The sequence below is a fragment of the Lissotriton helveticus genome, chromosome 7 (genome assembly GCF_964261635.1).
Source record: "Lissotriton helveticus chromosome 7, aLisHel1.1, whole genome shotgun sequence".
Lineage (NCBI taxonomy): Eukaryota > Metazoa > Chordata > Amphibia > Caudata > Salamandridae > Lissotriton > Lissotriton helveticus.
The window spans coordinates 1561333941-1561360480 of record NC_136068.1 but is presented as its reverse complement, the minus strand read 5'-3'; the positions used below and the strand labels follow the sequence as shown (position 1 = coordinate 1561360480).

The following is a 26540-nucleotide window of genomic DNA, read 5'->3' as shown; positions in this document are numbered from 1 at the left end:
CCTGATAGAAGACAGGGATGATCCAAATAGGCCTGGGCCAGACTTTCAGGGGTCACCCGATGATATGCCCGCCCAGTTTGCCTAGGATAAGTCACCATTGCGCAGGATGACTTACTAATACCCAAAATCTGAAACCTTATCAGAAAATGGTCCGACCAAAGGACAGGAACAGGACTGTCCATCTCCAGTGGAATGGTGGAGAACACCTGATCCAGAGTGTGGCCCTTATTATGAGTAGGAGCAGCCAGGTACGGAATAAGGCCCAAAGGGGCGGTGACATCCATGATTTTAATCGCGTCACTGTCCATCCCCACATCCATATGAATATTAAAGTCTCCAAGCACAATACAGTGTTCAGTCTTCAGACAAAGCGCCGAGGCCAGCACCTGCAGCTCCTCATAAAAAGACCCCAGCTGACCTGGTGGTCTGTAGACCAGGAGCCCGGAGAAGGATTGATGTGGGGAAAGGGCTAAAGAAAAAGCCAAGGATTCGCACCCGGAAATAGTCTCCGTAGGGACAACCACACATGAGGCAGATCTCCGGACCACAATAGCCACCCCACACTGTCAGACTAACCCTCTCTCTCATTTTGAAATGTTTGTGAAATATTGTTGAAAAAAATTTAGTTTCTAATAGAAGTTAAAATGTAAACAAATTAAATAATAAAAAAGACATTTCTTTCGGTCACATTGAGTTTCACGTGTGATCTTATGTAGTAATGAGTGACTAAGTATCAGTACTGGCGTGTGTGTTGTTGTGAGCTTTCTACTATATCATATCTAATAAGGTTCTAAGTCAGCTTCTTGCAGAACTCAAAAAGAGAAGGGGAGACTCCGATGTGTATTGTGAAGTCGTCCCACACTTTAGGAGCGATGTATGAGAAAAGTGCCTATTCCCAGCCTGAAGCTCCTGGAGACTACTTTTAATTAGCCTGCTAGCAGCTGCTCTGTCAGCGGTTGATCTTCATGAGGTGTGAATGATGCCACCAGAGCAGAAGCAATGGCCTGGGTGTGGGAAGGTATTTTTCTTCCCCATGCAGTAAGACCAGGAGTCACTAGTGCCAACTATACATCTGGCCCCCCAAATCACCATTCATAGAACACTTTCTGGACATTGAGAAAACCAAAAGAAGGACTGCACCTGCTGTCTGAAACCTGTGGAAATGCCTGAAGGGCTGGACCTGCTGTGGTGGTAGTGGGTTGCAAACATATCCACATCTTTCATTACTTCTTGCAAAACTGGGGAGAAGGAGTAATTAAACAGAGGAAGCACAACGTGTAACTTAACATCATCGTCGTAGGATGAAGATATAATTATGGTGCCTAGACATCTACAGCTCCACCAACAACTACGTACAAGAAGGAATCTGTTGCTTGACAGTTTTTTATGCTTCTGAAATGTCACATGCACATTGTGCAAGCAAGAACTTCATCCTGCCCATCCTGGGTACTACTCCATGGGCTCTTCTGGAAAGTGAAAGCACCTCAGATCTTTGCACCCAAATGAGGTTACCCAGGCCGAGTAGAAGAAACAACATGCAGCAGACAAAAAAGTACAAAGAGTACATGCTGATGTTCTAAAATGGCAAACAGAAGAAAATGACTGCAATATAGAGTATTTTGCGACATCCTGCAAAAAATGTCACCAGGTGGTCTCTGTAGGAGTTTTGCCAAAGAGATGGGCCATTCACTTAAAAGAAAAAAAGTAAATTAAAGCAAAAAGAAAAACAAAGTTACAAACATTATTAAATTAAAAAAAGTTTACAAAACATTACAAAAAATAAAAAATACTTAAATAAAAAAGGCTTGTTTCCTCTGCTTCTACCACTGTCCCCACTACCCTCAGTTTTGCTTCTGTGTTCACCTGCCCTCTCCTCGTGCCCTCTGTCATCCAGTGTGCTGCCCCGCCCCCATGGCTTCCGGGGTGAGCTTGCTGTTCCTGTCCCTCCTGCCTGTCCTTCATGGTCCATATGCTGCTACTGCCCCTCACGTCTGCCCTTCGTGGTCCACTGAACTGCCCCAGCATCTCCCGACTCCCATCCGAGGTCAGCTTGCTGCCACTGCCCCCTCCCTCTTCCTGACCTTTCGTGGTCTCTTTTGCTGCCCCTGTTTCTTCCACTTGTCTTCAAAGGTCGGCTTGCTGCGCCTGTCCCCAGGGCTGGACTACGAACCCAAATCAGCCCCGGCAAAAATTCTCAATGCAATCTGACTTCCTTTGTCCCCTCGAGCAATCTAGCATTTTCCATTCATTCTCTCTGTCTCTACTCTCTCTTCTCCCTCTCTGATCACTTTTTCTCTACCTTCCCCCTTTCTCCTTCTCATTGGCTGGTACTTGAAGCTTCCCTGTGCCTGCTGCAATTACCATTAGAGAACTAGGGAAAGCAGCAGAGGCGCCAGGAACATGACGTTCTGTTTCTTATTTATGTGTTACTGTGTTATGTAGCTGCTACTGGGAAACATCAGTCCTCTTTCTGCATAATAAAACCGCACAAAAGTTGGGAATTACTGTAGTTATTGTATCACCATAAACTCAATGTGAGAATGTAGTGCAAAAACATAAAAAGCATCATGTCTCACTTGGCTAGCAAACTCTTGTTTTGAGTGCGTTCACAAACAACGATTTTACTAGCGCCACGTATCTCAAATTTTAATATTAAGTGTGCTAACAAAAAATGACTCAATTTTGGCAGAATAATAGGCAAAGCTGAATTTCGTTACATCCCTACAATACTTGGGATTCTGTAATCCCTGAATAAAGGCAGTCTCTGATTTCTTTATAATGAACTACTTGTGAGGCACAACAAGTCGCTGATTATAAAGAAAAGGCGGCAGAACTCCACTATTATATGGTAACTACAGTCAGGTTCTGATGTCACAATGTCTGCTGCTAGCGCCTGCAGCCGAGGTAAAGGGTAGGTCAAGTCACAGAGCATAATTAAAGCAGCTGTTTAAAGAACAAAGGCAAGCTGGTTTTCTTTCTTCTGCTCTATTCAATAGGTTACAATGAAAAGTTCAATACTGAACTAAAAGTCCTCAAGTTAGATCTTAGACGATTCGAGCGTCATTGGAGACGTAAATATTGTCCCACTCTTCGGGCCAAATACAAACTTCTTTTACATGAATACAAAAGAGCGATTCTCTCGGCCAAAACTAAATATTTCTCCGAGAAAGTCGCCCTTTCTGCCAACAAATCGAAGGAGATTTTTTCTTTAGTTCACAACTTAGCCACCTCCGACCGCGCCAGCCCTAACCTTGTCCCTTCTCAGATCCTTTGCTCTTCACTTAACGACTATTTCATCGACAAGATCGTTAAGATTAAATCTAACATTCCTACTGTACCTTTGCCCGGTCCCCCTTCTGTTGTTTCTTTGCCCTCTTCTTTCTTAGACCATTTCTCGCCTATTTCCTTGGACTCATTCCTTGCCCTACTTACTAAAGTTAAGTCTGGATCTCCGGCGGACTGTGCCCCTGCACGTATCCTCAGAACACTTTTCTCTAGCTGCCCAGCTCCCCCTCTTTCTTTTCTTAATGCTTCCCTCACCCAGGGCCTAGTTCCTGCTTCTTTTAAATCAGCCATTGTCTTACCTATCCTTAAAAAACCCGATCTGGACCCATCACTCCCTTCAAATTTCAGGCCCATCTCTCTCCTTCCCTATTTGGGCAAGATCCTCGAAAGTCATGTAACATCTTGTCTGTCCACCTATATCGAGGAGAATCATCTTCTGGCCTCTCATCAAGCGGGCTTCCGCCCGGGCCACTCTACGGAGTCGGTGGTCCTTGCAGTGCTGGATGAGTTGAAGGGGAAAGCCGACTCCAATCTCCCTCAGGCCTTGGTCCTCCTCGATTTGTCCGCTGCGTTTGACACGGTCGACCACTCCATCCTTCTCGACCGTGTTGGCGCAGCGGGCATCCGGGGTTCTGCTCTTTCCTGGCTTGCGTCCTTCCTCAAGGAACGGTCTCAAGCAGTCCACCTCTCTGGCTTTTCTGCCCCTCTTCGCCCGGTTTCTTGTGGGGTTCCCCAAGGTTCTTCCCTTTCCCCTCTTCTCTTTAATCTTTATATCCACCCTCTCATCTCGTCTCTTCTCGATATGGGGGTCTCTGTGTACAATTACACAGATGACCTCCAGCTCGTCTTTGATCTTTCTTCTTCTTCTGACTCCCTTCCTAAGTTTTGCTCTACCTTGGTTTTATATCTGAGTGGATGAGTTTTAATCATTTGAAACTCAATCCGGACAAGACGGAGCTGGTTTTGACGGGCGGCTCCTCCAACCCCTGGTCTTCCACTTTTTGGCCCCTCACCTTTGGTCCTCCCCCTGTACCTGTCGCTTCTGTTCGCACTTTGGGCATTAGGGTCAGTCAGGGTCTTTCTATGCATGCACAAATCAGTTCTGTCGTTTCTTCCTGCTTTCTGTTTCTTCGTCTTATTCGAAAAATTTCCCGTTTTTTTTCTTTTGATGCCCTCAAAATTATTATTATGGCCTTTATCACTTCCCGCCTTGATTATGGAAATGGCCTGTACGTGGGCATTCCAGCCTACGAAACACGTAGTCTACAGGCAATTCAGAATCAGGCTGCCCGTCTCATTCTTCATCTTCCTAAAACCTTTCACATCACTCCGGCACTCAAGTCCCTTCATTGGCTCCCTGTCCTCCGGAGATCCCTCTTCAAACTGGGCTGCCTAGTTTTCTGGGCTCAGGCCCACTCTGCCCCTTTGTTTATCAGTTCCCTCATTTCTTCTCACGCCCCTACCCGCACTCTTCGCTCCTCCACTCTCTCTCTTCTTCATGTCCCCTGCTTTCGCAAGTCCAGAACAGGTGGTACCAGATTTTCTGTTTTGGCCCCCCGTTTCTGGAACTGCCTCCCTCTGCCAATACGCTCTATCCCCATCTATTCCCATTTTCGTAAAGCCTTAAAAACCTTCTTGTTCTCCCAGGCGTTCTCCTATTAAATCCCATGGGCCTCCTCTGCGATTTGTGGTCTAAGTCCCCAGCGCCAGGAAGCCGCTTGGCCACAGTGCGCTTTATTAAATATTTTTTTCATTTCATTTCAAAGTAGAGAATATGTTTATTTTTTTCACTCCTTAGATAGAAAAAAGCTAGAATATTTTAGCATGTTATTACACATTCAGAGCTTCTGCGGCTTTTCTATTTTTGTAAACTGACTTGTATTGAACTGTTTCTAATATGTGTGTGCATATATCTAACAGTTTTGAGATGTGTTTAATTTCGCACTAAAGGTTTTATTTTTATTCTTCATGTTTGCAAACCTGCTCCCTCTTTCATATGAAAGAGCTATGCACCAAGGTTTTAAGTGGATTGTGGGAAAGGTGATGCCCTGACCATGTATTCTATGGGATAAAGTATCTCCTGGCGTACATGATAATAATCTTGCAAGTCAGCTCTGAGTTCCGTAACCTTACAAAGGAACTTGACCTTCGGCCTCATTCCTCTATATGGTTATGGATAGCCTTATAATATTCCACAGGCAGTACTTTATCCCGCATATAAAATACCCTTTTTCAACTAATCCATTGTGATAAACTAGGAATGAGGTGCTAGGAGTCATTGGAAGGGCTATTCGGGTGATTCTACCAACCAGCTGTGAGTTCAGTGGTTCAGTACTCATCCAGAGTAATACCTGGATGCTCTAACTCACCTACAGTGCTAGTAGCACCTGCAGCGCTTTAGGGTGACCCTCATATGCTTAGCCAGTTTCATTATGGATTCTGTTGTGTAATGGTGTTTATGGTTCAAGACTGTTCCAGCCTGGCAGAGTGGCAGTGGACCAGGCTTCGTAAGACTAACATCCTGCAGTGACTCAGGATAGAGCTGCCTGAAACTGAACTCAGAAAAGACAGAAGTCCTCCACTCCGACAGACCACGCACAAAACCTCGGCATCATACTAGACTCATCATACTAGACTCAACGGTCACAATGAAACGGCAGATCAGTGCTGTCTCTTCAACCTGCTTCAACACCCTCTACATGCTTTGAAAGACTTTTAGATGGATCCCAACTGAATCCTGAAAAACTGTTACGCACGCACTCATCAGGAGCAGACTGGGCTACTACAAGACTCTCTACGCCGGAATCAACAAAAACCTCCTTCGAAAACTCCAGACTGTCCAGAAAACCACAGCCAGACTGATCCTGGATATCCCCCATCACAGGCATTATCACCCAACACCTCCGCGATCTCCACTGGCTACCAGTCGAAAGAATAATAACCTTCAAACTCCTCACCCATGCATACCATGCCCTTCACACCACCGGACCCGCATACCTGAACAGCTGCCTCTCCTTCCACGCACCCAAAAGACACCTCCGATCAGCTTAGCTCTCACTGGCCACCATCCCACGTATCAGCAAGACTAGAACGGGAGTAAAGTCCTTCTCCTACCTCGCAGCCAAAGCCTGGAACACTCTCCTACTCCACCTCCGGCAATCTCCCACATTGCCCCAGTTCAGGAAGGACCTCAAGACCTGGCTTTTTGGGTGACCCCAGAACTCAACTGAGCCCCCCCCCTGCCACCCAGCACCTTGAGACCCTCATAGGTGAGTAGTTGTGCTTTACCAACCCTGATTGATTGATTGATAGAGCTAGTGTCCCTCCACCCTGAGCTACGACTAATTCCAGATCCTGCCCACCCATCGAAGGATCCCTCAAAGTCAGGGCCACCCTTTAAAAATTACCTCAGACTGCTGAATAACCTCTTCCATGCTCATGACGAGCTCAGCTCGTCATGCAGTACACTGGTCGTGTGTTTATGACGAGCTGAGCTCGTCATGAACCATGGAAATCTGAAAAGTTCAGCACCAAGCGGGAATTGCTGTAGCAGTCAAGGTGATAAGATGCTACTTCCATGAATTTTCTACAAATTCATTTTTCTCTAAGACTCTTTTCACAGGCACTCCAGGTATGCCCCTTCCTACAGCAGCCCAAGCAGTCTATAAGGCCACTCATTTAGAGGATGTTAACTTTTTCGTCTCTCCGTTCTAGGCCATAAATTAATTGCTGCATAGTGGGGGCAAATGGGGGAGGCACACAGGCTCACTCACAAACCTGCTAGGGACATATACCATAGCATCACTAGGAGACACACTGCAGTGAGGACCCCTTACTTAGATTGTCCTCCCTCCTTCCCATTTCAGAAAATTCAACAAGGTACTACTTGGGCCACATATCTCTGCTTCAATCCAAAAGGATCACAGAGTGTGGGTCAGTGCTCATCTACTGGGCTGCTGGTTGCACGTCTGCTATAGATAGGCACTGATTCGCCTCATGACCGGTTACACCTTCTAGTGTGCCTTAAGCATGTTATTCAGCCATTTAACTTAAATACTGGCAAAGCCATCTGGCACCTTCAAGATCCTTAATAGCATGCCCTCTAGTCAGTTAAAGTGGATAGGGACAGTCTTGAAAAATATCAGGCCATTTTGCTAACTTACCACGGACATTTATAGGATCCAAGAACTCCATCGAAGGCCATCATGGATTTGGTGAGTTTCTTTTGTTCTGGTTAGTTTGGATAGCATGATTTAGGGGCATATTAGTTTGTGAAGGAAGAGATCACTTGATACTTAGACTTATAGTAGTCCAGGCTCTGGTGCACCTGCCATCTCTTCTAACAGCTACCTACAAATGAATTTCCTGAGGCCTGATGAGAGAGAGAAATGCTGTTTGTTAGCTTTGTATGACTGCAGGTCTGGAGACATTATGGGCAAGTGAGCTACCCTGATGGGTTTTGAATTGTCTCTGTTGTGCTTGATGCAAATATATCACAGAGATGTAATTTAATACTTTTTCTGCTGGAAATCACTCTTTAAGGTAATCTGAATCTAACCCTTTCTGTTTTACCCTATATAGGAGAATTCAGTAGTGTCAGGGAATTTTTTCCTGGAGCTTCTGGTGGGGTACCTCCCATCTATTGCTATTACTGCGGCCAACTTCATCCTTCCAATGCTCTTTGGCATAATCATCCAGTTTGAGAAGTACCCTCTAACCACTGAGATCAAACTGACACTGCTCAGGTATGGTATTAAGGAATGGATCTTTTTATTCCAAGAGATAACACAGAATAAATTAATATACCCATCTTCAGAGAGTCCACTTAATGTGCCTGAATAACATGTATCCCGTGCTGACAATAATTTCAATGTAGAATACCAAATAGGCATCCAATTAATTGACAGAATACGAATATGTCATCCATTATGATGTAAAGGCAAACATATTTTTCAAAGTTAGTACATTATCAGTTCACTGTCGGTCACAAACCTGCCTTTACATATCAGAAACTAAAAGCACAGTAATCGAACATTACAAACCTCATCAGGGCATAATACTGTTCATTTTTCCATATTTACAACCGACAGATGCACTAACTACACATCACAACTATTGAAAACATGGAAAAAAGGCATTATCACAATTTGAAGTTTGAAATCTCTATTGTTCTATGTTCATAACCGCAGAGTCAAAAAACAACAATGCTCTTGTGCTTTCACTTTTGTAAGAATTCGCTAAAGTAAAAATTCTCAAACATACAGCCTGATTCATGAAGCGAAATAGCGCCCGCAATGGCTGCGAAAACGCAATTGCGGGTGCAAAACACGGAATCGGCATTCAAGTACGAAATAGCGAAATCGCTAAAAAATAATAGCGAGCGGAATAGCGATTACGCTGTAAAAGTCGCAGACTCCGGGAAGTCGAGCATTAGCGATACTGAAATAGCGACCAACCACGGAATCTGCGAATTGAATAGCGAAACGCAATATTGTCTCAATCGGCATTCATGAAAGAAATACATTAGCGAAAAAGCGCTAAATCGCACATTTGCGCGGCGCAATTTAAGGACAACTCAAAGCAGGTGGTAACCATAAAAGCCATGATTAACCAAAATTTGAAAAACTGTTAGCCAATCACCAACAGGTCCAGGCCTGACCAATCACACATAAGGACATTCAGCAGCAGCAATAGGTGTTCCACAATGCCTGGGATGTACATGGTGGTGAGGCGGCGAAAATTACAGCGAGCAGCACGGAGGAGACGCATGAGGCAGGCAAGGATTTACCGGCAGGGGGTCACCTTGCTGGGGCAAACCAGAGAACAGATTTATGCTAAATACAGGCTGAATGGGGAAATGATCACCTGGCTGATACAAGAACTCGACCCCATCATGCAGCACCCAACAAGGCGAAACAATTCTGTGCCCACACATGTGCAGGTATTGTGCAGCCTGCACCTCCTGGCATCCGGCAGTTTCCAGGGCATAGTAGCCGCTGCTGGGGGGATATCCCAGCCCACCATGTCACGCTGCCTCCACACTTTTGTTGACGCCATGCTCACCCAGCTCCACCGGCACATCACATTTCCCACGAGCCAACAGGATTTGGACCTCACAAAACTACAATTTTATAATGTTGCCCATTTTCCCCATGTCCTTGGCTGCATAGACTGTACCCACGTCGCCATCTGCCCACCAGCTGGCACGGAGTATATGTACCGCAACAGGAAGTCGTACCACTCCCTCAACATACAGATGGTCTGCAATGCCAAGACCATCATCACTGACATTGTTGCCCAGTACCCAGGGAGTACCCATGACTCCTTTATCTTCAGGCACAGCGGACTCCACACACGACTGATCAGGGGAGAGTTTGGGGAAGGACACCTACTTGGTAAGTACACTTTGTCGACAATGTCACATTGCTATGAAGTAACTGCGCTGCACAGGCAATCAACATCTGCTCCTCTCATTCAGGTGACAGTGGCTACGCCCTACGGGAATACCTCCTGACCCCTTACCTCAACCCTGCCACACCTCAGCAACACCGCTACAATGTTGCGCACATCCGGACAAGGAACTGTATTGAAAGGACATTTGGCCTGCTCAAGAGCAGGTTCCGTATACTGCACAAGACAGGTGGGGCCATGTATTACAGTCCTGCAGCGTGCTGCCGCATTGTGGCTGTCTGTGCAATGCTTCATAACATTGCAACCAAGCGCCGGATACCAGTTGACATCTCAGGCAGTGAATCTGAGGGGGACGACCGGCCACCAGCACATGCGCACCATGCACGCGGGGAGAACCCAGCTGAAGGCCACAGACGTCGCAACCACATCACAGCTAACAATTTCTAGCCCACCCCCTTCCCCCACCCCACATATCACAATTGCATGCAAACTGTAATGATTACACAAGGCGTATGTGTGCAGCAAAATAAATGTATTTGTTTGAATCACAAAAAAAAGGGTCATGGAAACAACTATTTACAAAATGCAGTATTCATGCATACTGCATGAGACGGTTCATGGCAGGCTTAACTTCAGCCTGCGCCTGTGTCCCTGACACAATGTCATTGGCGCCTCCGGCGCACAATTCCCAGGCGCCTGTGAGGCTCTTCCTCATCCTGGGCAGCTGTAGCAGGCGTAGCCCTGGTGCTGCGCCTAGGTGGGGGGGCCTGCGTGGCAGAGTGGCTGCTGACACTGGAGGCACCCTCACTAGCATCATCACCCCCCACAATTGCCGGTAGCACAGGTGCGTGCAGTGCGGTGACGGCGGTGGTCAAGTGCTCCAGCACCCGGGTAATATCCTCGCAGCACTGGACCAGTTGGTGCTGCTGGGTCAACGAGCGCCGCGCAAGCAGGGAGGTGGCATTTGCCGAGACATAATTGGAGCGGCTATAGGTGGACAGCCGGCTCAGCAGCTGGTGGTGGCGCCTGCTTGCAACACTGCGGTGCTTCACCAGCGCTGCAGTGTTGTCTTCCATAGCCGCCGTCATGCGGTCCATGGCCGCCGTCATGCGGTCCATCCTCTCGCCGACTCCAGCCACATTGCGGCCTATCTTATGCAGCTGGAGCTGGATGGCTCCTTGCTGCTGGGACTGGCGCTGGTGTATGCGGAGCATGCGCCGCTCCACGCTCATGCAGGCATGGAGATGCCCATTGCCCCGCCTGCTGTTGGGCCGCTGTGTAGCGGATGTGGCTGGCCCAGATCTTATTGGACGTGCTGCAGGTGTTGTAGCAGCTGGTGTTGCAGGTGCGGCAGCCACTGGAGGCACATTGGTGGGGTGCCTGGCTCTGGCAGCCGGTGGGCCTGCAGGTGTTGTAGCAGCAGAGGCGGGGGGCCTGGCCTTGGCAGCCGGTGGGCCTGCAGGTGTTGTAGCAGCAGAGGCGGGGGGCCTGGCCTTGGCAGCCGGTGGGCCTGCAGATGTTGTAGCAGCAGAGGCGGGGGGCCTGGCCTTGGCAGCCGGTGGGCCTGCAGATGTTGCAGCAGGTAAGGTGGGGGGCCTGGCTGCTGGTGTTGGCGCTGCTGCAGGGGCTGGTGGCTGGGTATCAGGTAGGGATTCCTCCTCCTGGGCCTCCTCATCGATCAGCAGCCTCTCACTGTCACTGCTATCACCCGCACCTGTGAGGGTAAGTGGATACTCATTAGGTGCATGTGACTGTCAGACGTGCAGATGTTACATGCATGCTGGGTGTCATTCCCTGGGTGGCTGTGTATTTGCGCCCTTTGGAACCTTTCTGGCCGCATTGTGGTACTACTACATTGTGGACATACTACGTCTCCCACAATGCTTCAGGGCATTTCCTGATGCACAACATAGGCATGACTAAGGGCCAATGAGTGAGCCTATTTGGTCAGGGGCGGTCATAGGGGACAGGGTTGCAGTCGCATGCCACTTACCTTGGGTGTCTTGGGTGGGGCGGGAGGAGTCCAGAGGGGTCACGCCAACACACGCCTCCCTCTCCAAGGTGTCCTCTACCTGGTCCTCCAGGGGGGTGTTGGGTGGGACAGTCGGTCCACCACCTCCGGTGCCTGATGCCTCACCAAGGCGCTCCGCCACCCTCTCCTTGGCACGCCCTCGGAGGTCGTACCACCGCTTTTTAAGCTCCTCCAGAGACCTGTCCGCAACGCCCACAGAGTTGACACTGGAGGCAATCCCCACCCAGATCCTCCTCTTCTCCTGCTCTGGGACCCTCCGGGAGTTGGCACCAAACAGCTGGTCGGGGTTGGCCACCACCCCTTCTATAAGGTTCTCCAGCTCCTGTTCGGAGAATTTCAGTTTGCGCTTGCGGCCAGCGCTGTTGCTGGGGCCTGGCTGGGGTTCGTCCGACATGGCGGTCGCTATTTCGGCGGGGTTGTGAGTCGCTAACGGCGGTTTAGCGGCAGCTTTCGGTCGTGAACACTCGACTGATAGCGTCACTGTGTTGTTTGGGGGTGGGATTTGGCTGCTTCCTGGTTGTGATGTCATCACGGTGCTCGTAATGCGTCTTCCCGTTTTCCAGATCCCGCGAGATTGCGACTCGCAATCCCGATCGCACGGGATTGCGAGTCGCTATCCCGTGCGATCAGGATTGCGAGTCGCTATCCCGTGCGATCAGGATTGCGAGTCGCTATCCCGTGCGATCGGGATTGCGAGTCGCTATCCCGATCGCAGGTAGCCGGAAATAGCGATTTTTCAGCGTTTTTTGTCGGTCGCTAACGGCTTTAGCGCCCGCGTGCGAGTCGCTATTTTTTCCCCGAAAAGTACATGAATGCCGTTTTGCGTTTCCTCAATAGCGAGTCGCTATTAATCGCTATTAGGGACACGCAAAACGGCCCGTACATGAATCAGGCTGATAGTCTTGCTGGATTCTTTTTAAACTCAAATTACTTTACTTCTATTGAGTAAAGTTGCTAAAAACCTCACCAACACTGCAAAACTGGCGTGTCTAAGTGTCTACTTCAAACGATTTTCGTTGTAGCTACTTTTTGAGCGCAAATTTAAAATTAGCTGTAGGTATCATCTTCTTACTCCCCAAACTTGGTGTCTAAGATGTTAAAAAAGGAGGTAGATAATGCACTATTTAAAAGGGGGCTTACACTGTTTCATCAGTAGACATTTTATCTTTTCTTTTTTTTGTAATTAAAAAAACCACAGTATCAAAATACATATAAACATATATCTACAATCATAACACTAATAATTCAATTCATTTTCCTGTGTGAACATTAATATCTGTTCATCATAGAAACAATTGATACAGAAAGAAGTGTCAGGCATCGAAAACAAAAAAACACAAGCAATTAAAGCTCCATCCCTTGAATACACGCTAATGTCAATCCGCCATGTAGTTAATAATGGGGAACATCCTTTACAACGCATCTTTTACAACGCACTACCATTACGATGCAACTTTTACAACGCAAGTTATTACAACGCATTGCGCTGGGGGCGCTCTAGGATAGGGAATAGTTTAATTTACTATCCAACACCTTCCCTACTATGCACGGGGACTGGAGTTGGAATAGTAAATTAAACTATTCACTATCCAGCGCCCCCCAACGCAAGTCGTTGTAACGACTTGCGTTGTAAAACCTGCGTTGGGGTTGGAATAGTAAATTAAACTATTCCCTATCCAGCGCCCCCCAACGCAAGTCGTTGTAACGACTTGCGTTGTAAAACCTGCGTTGTAAAGGCATGCGTGGTAAAAGCATGCGTTGAAACGTCATACATCCGTTAATAATTGCCCCCCACACATAGAAGCCAACTTTTCGTTTTCTGGGCCCTTTAACAGAAAAGAGACTAAACTTCATATTAATGTAAATATAAATGTAAATGTAGTTGAGCTTATATAGCGCACAGCTACCCGCAGTGGGTTTCCCGGCGCTTGCTTAGGGAACCCTTCCTGGTATTCCCCTGTGAGATAGCAGGGTATCCACAAGGTGAAAGTCAGGCATCCCGATGATGTTATAAAACTTGTCCCGTCACATTTCAAAGGATGGGACCTTCTGCTGTAGTCAAAAGGATGTTACAGATATCTATGCCACTGCCGTGGCAATGAAGATCAAATAACGGAATTTATACATTGGCATCCCTTGACGTAAGTTCTCCCCAATCCCTAACAACATCACGGAGGCTGACATTTTTATAGGTACTCCAGTAACCTCTGATAAGAACCTTTTTATATATCCTAACAAAGGAGTCAGAGTGGAACACAACATATATGAAGGATATTGGCATTGTCTGCCCCACACCGAAAACACTTCCCGTAATTTTTACCCCCCCTTTTCAACATTTTCGCAGGGGTGTGGTACAGGTTGAACAATGTTTTATAATGCTGGGTTTTTAAGTTAGCTGCCAAGAGAATTTTACCTGCAATATCAATCGATTTCTCTAAAGAGACCGATCAATACACTTCAGGCAATGCAGCTTGGCGAGTGCCTTCTTCCTCCTTCCTCCTTCCTCCTTCCTCCTTCAACACATCAATTTTCCATAGAGGTGCGGGAGTCCGTGAGCAGCCAGCTCACTCGTCCAAGCTGGTGACGCCATCTTGCCTCCCATTTTGTTATCTTTTAGAGCACGCCTCACAGGCAGAGGCATACATTTTGGTTTTGTAACATCTAAAAAAAAGCTTTATCGATGGCCTAAACAGCTCCTGTGAAAGATGCAGCAGAACCTATAGGAGGGAGTCATGTTTAGATTTAAAAGAGACCATGTGGATGCAGCGACTGCCTGTATTATGAAACCTAACACCAAATATTTGTAGGAGGTTACTTCATAAACCCCCTCACCTTCTCTATTAGTTTTCTACCAAACACCAATAACAGAAAATCAATATGTTGTGCATCATAGCCTTAACTACCAAACAGTTCTTATTAAAGTACATCCCCAGAGCCTTTATATAATGGTGTAGGTCTATATAAGTTCTATGTAACAGTAGCCTGTCGCCTGCATACTGTAACTTTGGGGTGACTCCCCCCATCCATCTTGGTGGGCTTTCTCTATGGGAACGTAGTGCACATCCAATTTCAGATTATATGGATTAAACAGGGTGCAAGAATGCACTCCAGTTTTGAACCTCTACCCGTGCATAAAAGTAGAGAGACAAGTGTCACTTGGGTCCAGCTATTGCCATGTAAATCATGAATCACCTATAACAAGTGAGTTGGAATACCCAGGATTCTAATTTGCTCCAGATCCATTTCCGTCAGAAGCCTATGCCATTTTGAAGTCTATAAAACAGGTAAAATCTCATTGCTGTCTCCTTTAACATATCAATCAACCAACATTGATAGGGCAAGTATGTTGTTCACTGTCCCACTATTTGTTCTAAATCTAGTTCCATATTAGGGTATAATAGTATTATCATCAACCCATATAGGAATGTTATTGAACAAAAAGGAGGCATAGTATTCCTCTCCACATTCAACTGGGCTATCATGCTCTTCTTACCCTCGTCTTTCAATGAGCTCTTTGTAGACAGTACAGGGTATGGATTCCTTCTATATAAGGGAGAGCATATCCAGGGCCCAGCACACAAGATGCCTCGGTCGAACTGCCTCCGCATCTGTTGAGGAGATGAGCTGGCTGATTACCCCAACAAGGCGTGAAGCCTTTGGACGAAGGGGACAGACATCTTAACGTCCCGGTGACCGGCCACCGCGATTTGGATATTGGGAGTCCTCGCACCAGTGAGAAAATCCATCACCCACCAACACTGTGGATCTCACCCTGCAGAACAAGATGGCGAGTACCGGAGCGTGTGGAGATGCTGGCCAGACACAGCTGCTGATACTTTCGCGGCCCCTCAGGTCGAGTAGGAGTGAGGCTCCCCTTCTGAACCTATGAGGGTCCCCATGGAACAAACAGGTGAGAGAGAGAGGGAGGGAGGGAGGCCAGGCCCACGCCAGTGAAAGTGTGCAGTAAACTTTGTTCCATACGGGCCCCTCCCCCATCGGCTACATAGTGCTGGATGCCAGCTGTGTCTGGGGCCTCCTTCTAAGTCCCAGCCCCTGAAGAATTCCCCCCCCCCACAGACAAAAGAGAGCCACCTGCACACAGTGATCCCACGACTGCCATGGCTCTCACCAAAGAAGACCCCAAGCCTTGCCTGACTCCAAAATGGCACCCGCCAGGGAAATACCATCGGTGAGGGAGGCCAAAAAGCATTACGGAATAAAGAATCTCAGTGCAAGAGACAAGACAAACTGCTGAGTCACAGGGTTAAACTGTCCCCCCTTAAGCATCACTCCTTACCAGCGACTGTCCTGACTCTAAACTGGTGCCCAAACTTCAATTTATGACTGAGACCCCATCTAAGCGTTGGGCCCCCACGAGTTTTTTCACTCCCACTGCTGATCTGCCAGATCTGACCCGCTTCCCAGCCTCCAGCCCCCTGCCTCCCTTCCCTCTTTCCTCTCCTGGGGACTTGTTTCTTCTATATTGGACTTTTGCAACTCTAACTATTGTAACCATGTGCCCTTTACCAACGCACTCCTTATCCCCTTGTTGGGGAGGTATCCAGTCCTCTGAGAGAATCCACAGCATCAAGGGATCCACACACAGCAGAGGTGTGGGAATGGCGCCTCTTGCCAAAGCACTCCCTCCCTCCCTTGTTGGGAAGGGATCCAGTATGTATACCCTGGAGTCTCAGAGACCCCTCTGAGAGAGTCCACAGTGTAAAGGGAGCTACACACGGCGGAGGTGTGGGAATGACACCATTTCCACTGGGATCACAGCACACCGGACGTTGGACACTGTTTCTCCTCATCTCTCGGTTGTATTTTTCACCCTCACCCGCTTCTTTCCCTCTTTCATTCTTTCTCTACCTCCCCTGCTCCTATCCCCTCTCCCTTGAATCTCTCCCCTTACCTGCTTTTTCTCTTACGTATATGTTTATAACACATGTAACTACGCTACAGCAACTTGTAACTATGCTCTGAAACTGTGTAACTTGTAACTATGCTCTAAAACAATGCTCGTCCTCATGTAAAGCACGCTGATACCTCTGGGTTCAGCCAGCACTAAATCTTTTACTGGGCTATCATGCTCTTCTTACCCTTGTGTTTCAACGAGCTCTTTGTAGACAGTACAGGGTATGGATTCCTTCTATATAAGGGAGAGCTGAAGAGAAATAACAAACATTGCACTGGGGCGTGAGATACTCTGGACACTGTTGGACACTGTTTCTCCTCATCTCTCGGTTGTATTTTTCACCCTCACCCGCCTCTTTCCCTCTTTCATTCTTTCTCTACCTCCCCTGCTCCTATCCCCTCTCCCTTGAATCTCTCCCCTTACCTGCTTTTTCTCTTACGTATATGTTACTTATGTAACTACGCTACAGCAACTTGTAACTATGCTCTGAAACTGTGTAACTTGTAACTATGCTCTAAAACAATGCTCGTCCTCATGTAAAGCACGCTGATACCTCTCGGTTCAGCCAGCACTCAGGGCCCGATGTAGGTAGCCCTTTACCGATCGGAATCGGCCGAAAATACCGATTTTCGGCCGTTTCCGATCGGTAAAGGGCTATCGAGATGTAGGGGCACATTTTCGGTAATTTTACCGAATCGTTATCATTTCCGAATCGGTAAAGTTACCCAATCGGTAATATTTACCGATTCGGTAATGATGACGAATCGGTAGAACTACCGAAAATGCAATGTAGGTAGCCAAAGTTCCATCAGCACATGGCCTACAGAATCGGTATTTTACCATGGAATACAAATCCATGGTAAAAAACCGATTCCTGTGTACATGCACATCTGTGCATGTACACATGTGCCATGTGACAGACAGACGTGCCCTTAGGGCATGTCTGTGTGCCACATTGCACACATGCCCGTTTTGGGGGTGCTAGAGGGTGTCAAAGTGACACCCCCTGCACCCTTGTGAATTCTTTAATTACCGATTCGGTAAATACCGAATCGGTAATGCCTAATCATTCCTATGGGCTTCAAAGCCCATAGGAATGAATGGGCATTACCGATTCGGTATTTACCGAATCGGTAATTAAAGAATTGTTAAGGATTCGGTAACGAATCCAGATGTTGGGACCTACATCCCATTTACCGATTTTTGAATACCGATTCGGTAGGATTCGGTATTTCAAAATCGGTAAATGGGATTTACCTACATCGGGCCCTTAATCTTTTACTGGGCTATCATGCTCTTCTTACCCTTGTGTTTCAACGAGCTTTTTGTAGACAGAACAGAGTATGGATTCCTTCTATATAAGGGAGAGCTGAAGAGAAATAACAAACATTGCACTGGGGCGTGAGATACTCTGCCTAATATGTTATGTCGCTTTTAGATAAACTTTCCGGAAGTTAAACCGTCGCCAGTTTATTACCCTCTCCTCTTTTCTCCCAATAGGTGTGTCTTCCTGCGTCTGGCCAGTCTGGTCATCCTCCTCTTCTCGCTCTGGCAGCAGATCACCTGTGATGGGTCAAAAGATGATGTCCATTGCATGCCCTGTGGTTATAACCATGACCTGTTCCCAGTAAGTTGTAATAGTATATGAATTGTGGAATATGTTTCTGAAGCTTGTATACATCCTGCTGGCAGTGCTTAGTTTCTAATTAAAAAAAAGTAAAGTGCTAGGAGCAAAGATTGCTCTTACAAGATTGTCACTCACATCCATCACTGGTGCTGGCCACTGCCATCATAGGCCCACTCACAATCTTCATTGGTAGTTCCAAGCTCCTCCCACCTCATATCCACATAATATCAATGATAAAATGTGCCCCACACCTCACTCCTCAAGCACCAAACACCAATGGTGCAGTATGGAAGCCTTGGTGATTCCCATTCTAAAAAAGGCAGATGCGGATCCCTCTGTTTTCTCCAATTACCGCCCTATTTCCCTCCTCCCCAAACCCGCAAAGGTCTTGGAAAAAGCCGTGCAGTTGCAACTCACGCAGTACCTGGAAAGCAACTCTCTACTGCACGACTCACAATCTGGATTTCGGGCGGGATACAGCACAGAGACGGCGCTGCTGGAAGTATCGGAGACAATCCGGGAGTGCGTGGACAGGGGCGAGGAGGCCATGCTGGTCCTCCTCGACCTGTCCGCTGCATTCGATACGGTCTCTCACTCCATCCTCCTTGACCGTCTAAAACAGATTGGTATTAGCGGCACTGCCTTCAGCTGGATTAAGTCCTTCCTCTCAGGCAGAAGTCAGAGAGTACTGTTGCGGCCTTTTAAATCGGAGGAAAAGCCCCTGTCTTGCGGTGTGCCACAGGGCTCTGCCCTCAGCCCTCTGTTTTTTAACATTTATCTTGCCCCACTGGCCGGCGTGGTGGAGTCCTGCGGAGTCAGGGTGGTCTCCTACGCTGATGATACTCAGCTAGTGTTTTCATTCAGAGACCGCTCTGACTCCGCGCTCTCCAACTTCCGCCTGTGCCTTAACAACATCAGTGGTTGGATGTCTGAAAACCATCTGAGACTCAATGCAGACAAAACAGAGGTGCTGTTTTTTAACCAGAAAAATCCCATCCCTTCCTCTTGGTGGTGGCCCGCGGCACTTGAGCCCGCTCCCTCTCCCGTCCATTCAGCCCGCAACCTGGGTTTCCAGTTTGATGATTCCCTCTCATGCAAGACTCAGATTAATAAAGTGACCTCTGCCTGTTTTCTGAAGTTGCGCATGATCAGAAAAATACTCCCATATCTCCCTATGGACTCCCGTCGCACTGTTGTCCATGCCCTCATCACGTCCCACCTGGACTATGCTAATAGCCTCTATGCTGGTGCCCCCCAATACTTGATTGACCGACTGCAGATTGTTCAGAATGCGGCGGCCAGACTGATTGGCAATATTCCCTACCGTCAATCAGTATCCGCATATCGTAAGGAACTGCACTGGCTGCCTGTGGCCAGCCGTATTCAATTCAAGATCCTCACCCTGACCCACCGTGCCATCAACGACCGCGGACCAAACTATTTGAAAAAACGCGTTTCAATTTCCCATTCTGTCAGATCTCTGAGATCCAATGACCTTCGCCTTCTGATTTGCCCCCGTTTCAGACTATCCAGAATGGGTGGCAGAGGGTTCAGTGTCATTGCGGCAAAATTATGGAACGCGCTGCCAATTGACCTTAGATTCTGTCCCTCTGAATCCATCTTCCGGGCCAGACTCAAAACTTGGCTTTTTTCTGGACCCTGATTTTCTCCTCTGTTTCCCCTTTTTTGCTCCCCTCCTCTCCTCTGGAGGCTCAGGTTCTAGCGCCGGGACACCCCTTCGGGGGTAGCTGTGCGCTCTACAAACTACATAAAATAAATAAATAAAATAAATGGATTTTAAATTATTTCAAAAGAAGGATAATCATTAATTTTTCAATGGAATTGATGGTCCAAAGAAATGAACTGAACATCTTTTCATAATCTTGCTTTCTTTATTCCATATTTGGAAACTTGTCTTCTATTAGTTCACACCCAGCATATGTTTCGAGATAACACCTCTTTTTCAAAACTGCAACAAACATTTACACACCATAACTTTCTGATGTCATTGGAAATCACAAAGGGCCTTATAGCGAGTTTGGCGGTCCGACCGCTGCAAAACTGCATCCACCCCCACCAGTAGTCCATGGCGATGGCGATCCAGGAAAAGCCATATTACAATTTGACCATGGTGCTGGCAGTGTGGCTGCGGAGATCATGCAGTGGTGGTGAGTACGTTTTCCAAATATATCAATGCCTGTGTGTGCATTTCGACCTCAGATGTGTCTGATGCCGGGGTTTGGCCCAATGTGGGCAGTCCTGGGAATGGCTATATGATACGAAAAGGACTCACCTGTAGATCGTTGCAAATGGGGTTGCATTCCTTGGAGTGAAGATTCTGCTGTGAAGGGGGGCCTAAATAAAGGGATCTATGTTGAAATCTGCCAGGAAGAACAAGAAAGGGGTGAGTATGCACTCCAAATCCTTTGTCACTGACACCTTGAAGCAGGCAATCGTACTGCCCCAGTCAGCTTGTGGAAAAGGCAACTCATAATAAGCATTACAGTATTGTCCCCGGTACTGCCTTATGGCAACTGTCTACCCCCGACCGCGAAACGTGATCTGTTGGCGATCTCAGTTGTTCAACCGCAATCTTTCCAAAGGCGACCCACCCAACTCGTAATACAATGGCTCGGGCCGCCAACGCTGGTACGGCAGTCCAAGGGACCGACAACCTTGTAATAAGGCACAGAGACTTAATTCCCATCAAATCAAACATGTCTTAGTTCTCAAATAGTCCACCACCTATTACTCTTGTTGATTTAACATCAAACACACAAAGGACAAAAAATATCTCTATAAAGACAAAACTACACATAGTGACTAAATGGACATGATCCCATCTCTCATCTGAAATCCCTTCAAATTCCTTATGACTTATTTAAGGACAGAACACTTTGAAATGTTCTATTTAACCCATACAACTACAATACTCTTTTAATAATCAATATTATCACATTGTTGAATAAAGAACACTGGATTTGGAAAAAAATATCAATTCTGTTGACGTTCATTCTTCTATACACTACAAAAACCTCAAAGACAAGCCAAGGCCTCGGATATATAGGGCCATATGTATCAACAACCCGATTTGCGATTCTCAAATAGCGATTTTTTACAAATCGCAATTTGAGAATCGCAAATAGGGATGTATGTACAAAATCACAATTTTTTAGCGATTTCTTAGTATTTCTTAATTGCGATTAGCAAATTGCGAATCACAATTACGGAATACTTTCCCATTCATTTCTATGGGCCAGGAGGCCCATAGGAATGAATGGGAAGTTATTCTCAATTTGCGATTCGCAATTAGAGAATCGCAAATTGAGAATAATTTCAAGGGTGCAGGGGTGTCCAAAGGACACCCTGTTGCACCCCTGAAATAAGCATGGGTGCACATGTGGTACACATACATGCCCTAAGGGCATGTATGTGCTTCACATTGCACTTTGAAAAATGCAAAAAAGTGCATTTTTCAAGGAATTCGCAAATTACCACCAACTTGAAGTAGGTGGTAATTTGCGATTCCTTAGGGCCAATTTGCATTTTTGTTATGCTTCTTACATTGCATTTAAGGAATCGCAAAATTTGCGATTCATTAAATGCAATCACAAAATAAGGAATCGCAAATTTTGCGATTCCTTATTTTTCACGCAGATTTCTATGATACATACCATTTAGCACTAATACGTTTGCAAACACCGAAATTCTGAGAATTTCGGCGTTTGCGAACGCATTAGTGCTTGATACATATGGCCCATAGAATTTTGTCTTGTGAATGAGAAATAACTATGGGCGGAAAATCCGTTCCGCTCGTGGAATTTGCGGATTTTCGACAATTTCGCGATCCACGAATCTCTCAAAATTGCTGAAAAATCCGCAAATCCGCTTTGGGCGGATTTCAGTTAAGGCAGGTGCTCAAGTTGAAGAAAGCTAACTTTGTAACCATTTTAGAATGGCGCCGGCAAGCTGCCAGAGTTGCAACTTGCAAGTAAGCAACTCTGGCAGCTTGCCGGCGCCATTCTAAAATGGTTACAAAGTTAGCTTCAACTCGGGCACCTGCCTTAACTCTGTAAGTGCTTCCTGTGGGCCAAAAATTTAACCTCAACAGGAAGCACTTACAGATATAAATAAAGCAGGCGCCCGAGTTGAAGCTCAAATTCAGTACCGTTTTAATCAGCCCAAAACATTAGTGAGCACGGTCGGGGCTGGGCAAGTGTGCTTTAACCTCATATCTGCTGTCGAAAATTAGCTGTAATACCCGAGGGAGGTCTTTGCATCCCTGAGTTTCTCGAGCGCAATCCCCGTGTAGTTCCTGTGAACAGGAGGCTGCTTTCTCCTCACCTGCTGCCCTGCTCGCTCTCTGACCCTTTATACACAAGAGGCATGTTGACACGCATAGAAGCCCCGCACCAAACACTAGCGGTATCAAATGTCTTCCCGCCCTTTCCCAAATATGATGGACAGCTCACTCAAGGGCCCTCGGTGCCTTTTGGCGCGGTGGCAAAGTTACAGGCACACATGGTCAGTGGAGACAAATCTTCTGGCCCTTTACGCAGCTGCAGTGTAGGAAAAGCACTTTACATTTACCCAACGAGGTAGCACTGACTGGATTAGCCAGTAGAAAGTACTCCAGTTGAGTAGAGGTGTTGTGACTTGATTGACAACGTGGCTCCGCTCCGCGCGCCACGATAGAATGTTGGTATTTCAAACGTTCTAAGTTGAGCGCCGCCGCACGCTGACCTGTCAGTTCTTACCAGCTGGCTGAAGACGGCGGGCGCGCTGATGTCTTTTTATCGTACTAAATAAAGCTTGTACTTGAATGAAGTCTCCGCCTCATGCTGTAGTTACAACATGTTCTTGGTGACGAGGGTGGTCACTCGCCTTTTTTCTTCACGCGTGGACTCCTCGCTGTATGTCCTGCTGTCCGCTGACCAAAGACCACCTCGTCGCCAAGAACATGTTGTAACTACAGCATGAGGCGGAGACTTCATTCAAGCACAAGCTTTATTTAGTACGACAACAAGACATCAGCGCGTCCGCTGTCTTCAGCCAGCTGGTAAGAACTAACAGGTCAGCGTGCGGCGGCACTCAACTTAGAACGTTTGAAATACCAACATTCTACCGTGGCGCGCGGAGCGGAGCCACGTTGTCAATCAAGTCACAACAAGAGGTATTGCACAAAACGGTGGCATCTTCGTGGATAACTATGCAGGGCAGGATTCATTCTGGCATGAGGCTCCTGTCACAAAAATTAAACCTCAACAGGAAGCACTTACAGATATAGCAGGTGCCCGAGTTGAAGCTCAAATTCAGTAACGTTTTAATCAGCCCAAAACATTAGTGAGCACGGTCGAGGCTGGGCAAGTGTGCTTTAACTTCATATCTGCCGTCGAAAATTAGCTGTAATACCCGAGGGAGGTCTTTGCATCCCTGAGTTTCTCAAGCGCAATCCCCGTGTAGCTCCTGTGACCAGGAGGCTGCTTTCTCTACACCTGTTGCCCTGCTTGCTCTCTGACCCTATATACACAAGAGGCATGTTGACACGCATAGAAGCCCTGCACCACACACTAGCAGTATCAAACGCCTACCCGCCCTTTCCCAACTATGATGGACAGCTCACTCAAGGGACCTCGGCGCCTTTTGACGCTGTGGCAAAGTTACAGGCACACATGGTCAGTGGAGACAAATCTTCTAGCCCTACGCAGCTGCAGTGTAGGAAAAACACTATCATTTACCCAACGAGATAGCACTTACTGGATTAGCCAGTAGAGAGTACTCCAGTTGAGTAGAGGTATTGCACAAAACGGTCGCATCTTCGTGGATAACTATGCAGGGCAGGATTCATTCTGGCACGAGCCTCCTGTCACAAAAATTAAACCTCAACAGGAAGCACTTACAGATATAGCTAAAGCAGGTGGCCGAGTTGAAGCTCAAATTCAGTAACGGTTTAATCAGCCCAAAACCTTAGTGAGCACGGTCGAGGCTGGGCAAGTGTGCTTTAACCCCATATCTGCCGTTGAAAATTGGCTGTAATACTCGAAGGAGGTCTTTGAATCCATGAGTTTTTCAAGCGCAATCCCCGTGTAGTTCCTGTGACCAGGAGGCTCCTTTCTCCTCACCTGCTGCCCTGCTCGCTCTCTGACCATTTATACACAAGAGGCATGTTGATGGCACGCATAGAAGCCCCGCACCACACACTAGCGTATCAAACGTCTTCCCGCCCTTTCCCAACTATGATGGACAGCTCACTCAAGGGACCTCAGCGCCTTTTGGTGCGGTGACAAAGTTACAGGCACACACGGTCAGTGGAGACAAATCTTCTGGCCCTTTACGCAGCTGCAGTGTAGGAAAAGCACTATACATTTACCCAACGAGGTAGCACTTACTGATTAGCCACTAGCCAGTAGAAAGTACTCCAGTTGAGTAGAGGTATTGCACAAAACGGTGGCATCTTCGTGGATAACTATGCAGGGCAGGATTCATTCTGGCACGAGGCTCCTGTCACAAAAATTAAACCTCAACAGGAAACACTTACAGATAAATATAATAAAGCAGGTGCCTGAGTTGAAGCTCAAATTCAGTAACGTTTTAATCAGCCCAAAACATTAGTGAGCACTGTCGAGGCTGGGCAAGTGTGCTTTAACCCCATATCTGCCGTCGAAAATTAGCTGTAATACTCAAGGGAGGTCTTTGAATCCATGAGTTTCTCGAGCGCAATCCCCGTGTAGTTCCTGTGACCGGGAGGCTGCTTTCTCCTCACCTGCTGCCCTGCTCGCTCTCTGTCCTTTTATACACAAGAGGCATGTTGACACGCATAGAAGCCCCGCACCACACACTAGCGGTATCAAACGTCTTCCCGCCCTTTCCCAACTATGATGGACAGCTCACTCAAGGGACCTCGGCGACTTTTGGCGCGGTGGCAAAGTTACAGGCACACATGGTCGGTGGAGACACATCTTCTGGCCCTTTACGCAGCTGCAGTGTAGGAAAAGCACTATACATTTACCCAACGAGGTAGCACTTACTGATTAGCCAGTAGAAAGTACTCCAGTTGAGTAGATGGAAATCGCAAAAAAATCCACGAGTTTGCGGGAAAATCCGCGAATTCGCTGACTTTTTTGCGATTTCGCGCGAATTCCCGGACCACAGATCCGCAAAATTCGCCCATATACTCATGGATGAATTAATATTATCAGAATCAAAGATAATTCCATAAAGATGGCCCCAGGACTTAACTATATAACATTTTATCTTGAGGATTGAGATTCTGTTTGGTATTCTCATAAAAACGAGAAAGATTCCCAAATGCAATGGAGATAGTTCAATCCCCAAACATATAGCTTAATAACTTCAGTATGTACCCATAAGAAAATATTAGATTTTGTCCTGGTTTCTCATATAACCTCAATTCATAACTTTTTTATCCATTAATTAGTATTGTTTATAATATTCTCGTGTATATTTGTATATTCTCATTAATTACTGGAGTAAACTCTCATTTCAAGATATTATGTATTCATAACTTTGCTTGAAACGCAAAAAAGAAAGAGACAGAAGAAGTTAGGGTAAAACAACAATTGGTGTGTGCTCGGTAGCATTAGAGTCACCTATTTATTACCAGCATTGCACACAGCCACCTGTCTGGCATGTATTCAGTCCATAAAACAAAGCAACCATTCATAGTGGTGTTGCTATTAAGTGATGAATACCAATCGCCTCTTTGACCTAAAACCTAACACTATCAATTCATGTTATAACGCCCAAAATGGTGTTAGCTACTTCTTTTTATCAACATGTTGCATAGACACTTATACTATATAAATACAGCTATTATGAAAAAATCATCATTTATAGAGCGTTACCAAAGTTGTTAAGGTATAGTGGCAATAGCCCATTTTTTACATCATGTTGCACAAACATCTATCTGGCATGCAATAATTCTCACAAAAAATGTATGTATCAAAAAGATATATAAAGCAGGACATGCTATATCTCATTAATTATCAAAATTATTAGTGTATTCTGCCGTGAAATTTTGCGTCTCAAATTTAGGACTCCCCTATTTCAATACTGTATCTGCAAGTTGCAATTTTATGAAAAAACATTTCATTTTAAGTTGTTTCAAAAGAACAAAGTTCAAACATGCGTTCTTATGGAACTCATATACAATATACAATGAGACAGTACAATAACTGTCAGGATTTAATCCTTGAAATGAAAACCAGTGAGAAGTGGTTATTATCAATTCATCCTAATTGAATTTATTT

At 46.5% G+C, this 26540-nt stretch overlaps 1 protein-coding gene across 1 annotated transcript in view; it reads left to right on the top strand.

Annotated features, from left to right (window-relative positions):
- LOC144770500 (transmembrane channel-like protein 7) overlaps positions 1 to 26540 on the top strand; it is a 345542-nt gene that overhangs the window by 212170 nt on the left and 106832 nt on the right. Inside the window, exons 9-10 of the mRNA XM_078655055.1 lie at positions 7867 to 8030; positions 18144 to 18270. Coding sequence (XP_078511181.1) covers positions 7867 to 8030; positions 18144 to 18270 — 291 coding nt within the window. The remainder of the gene's footprint in view (positions 1 to 7866; positions 8031 to 18143; positions 18271 to 26540) is intronic.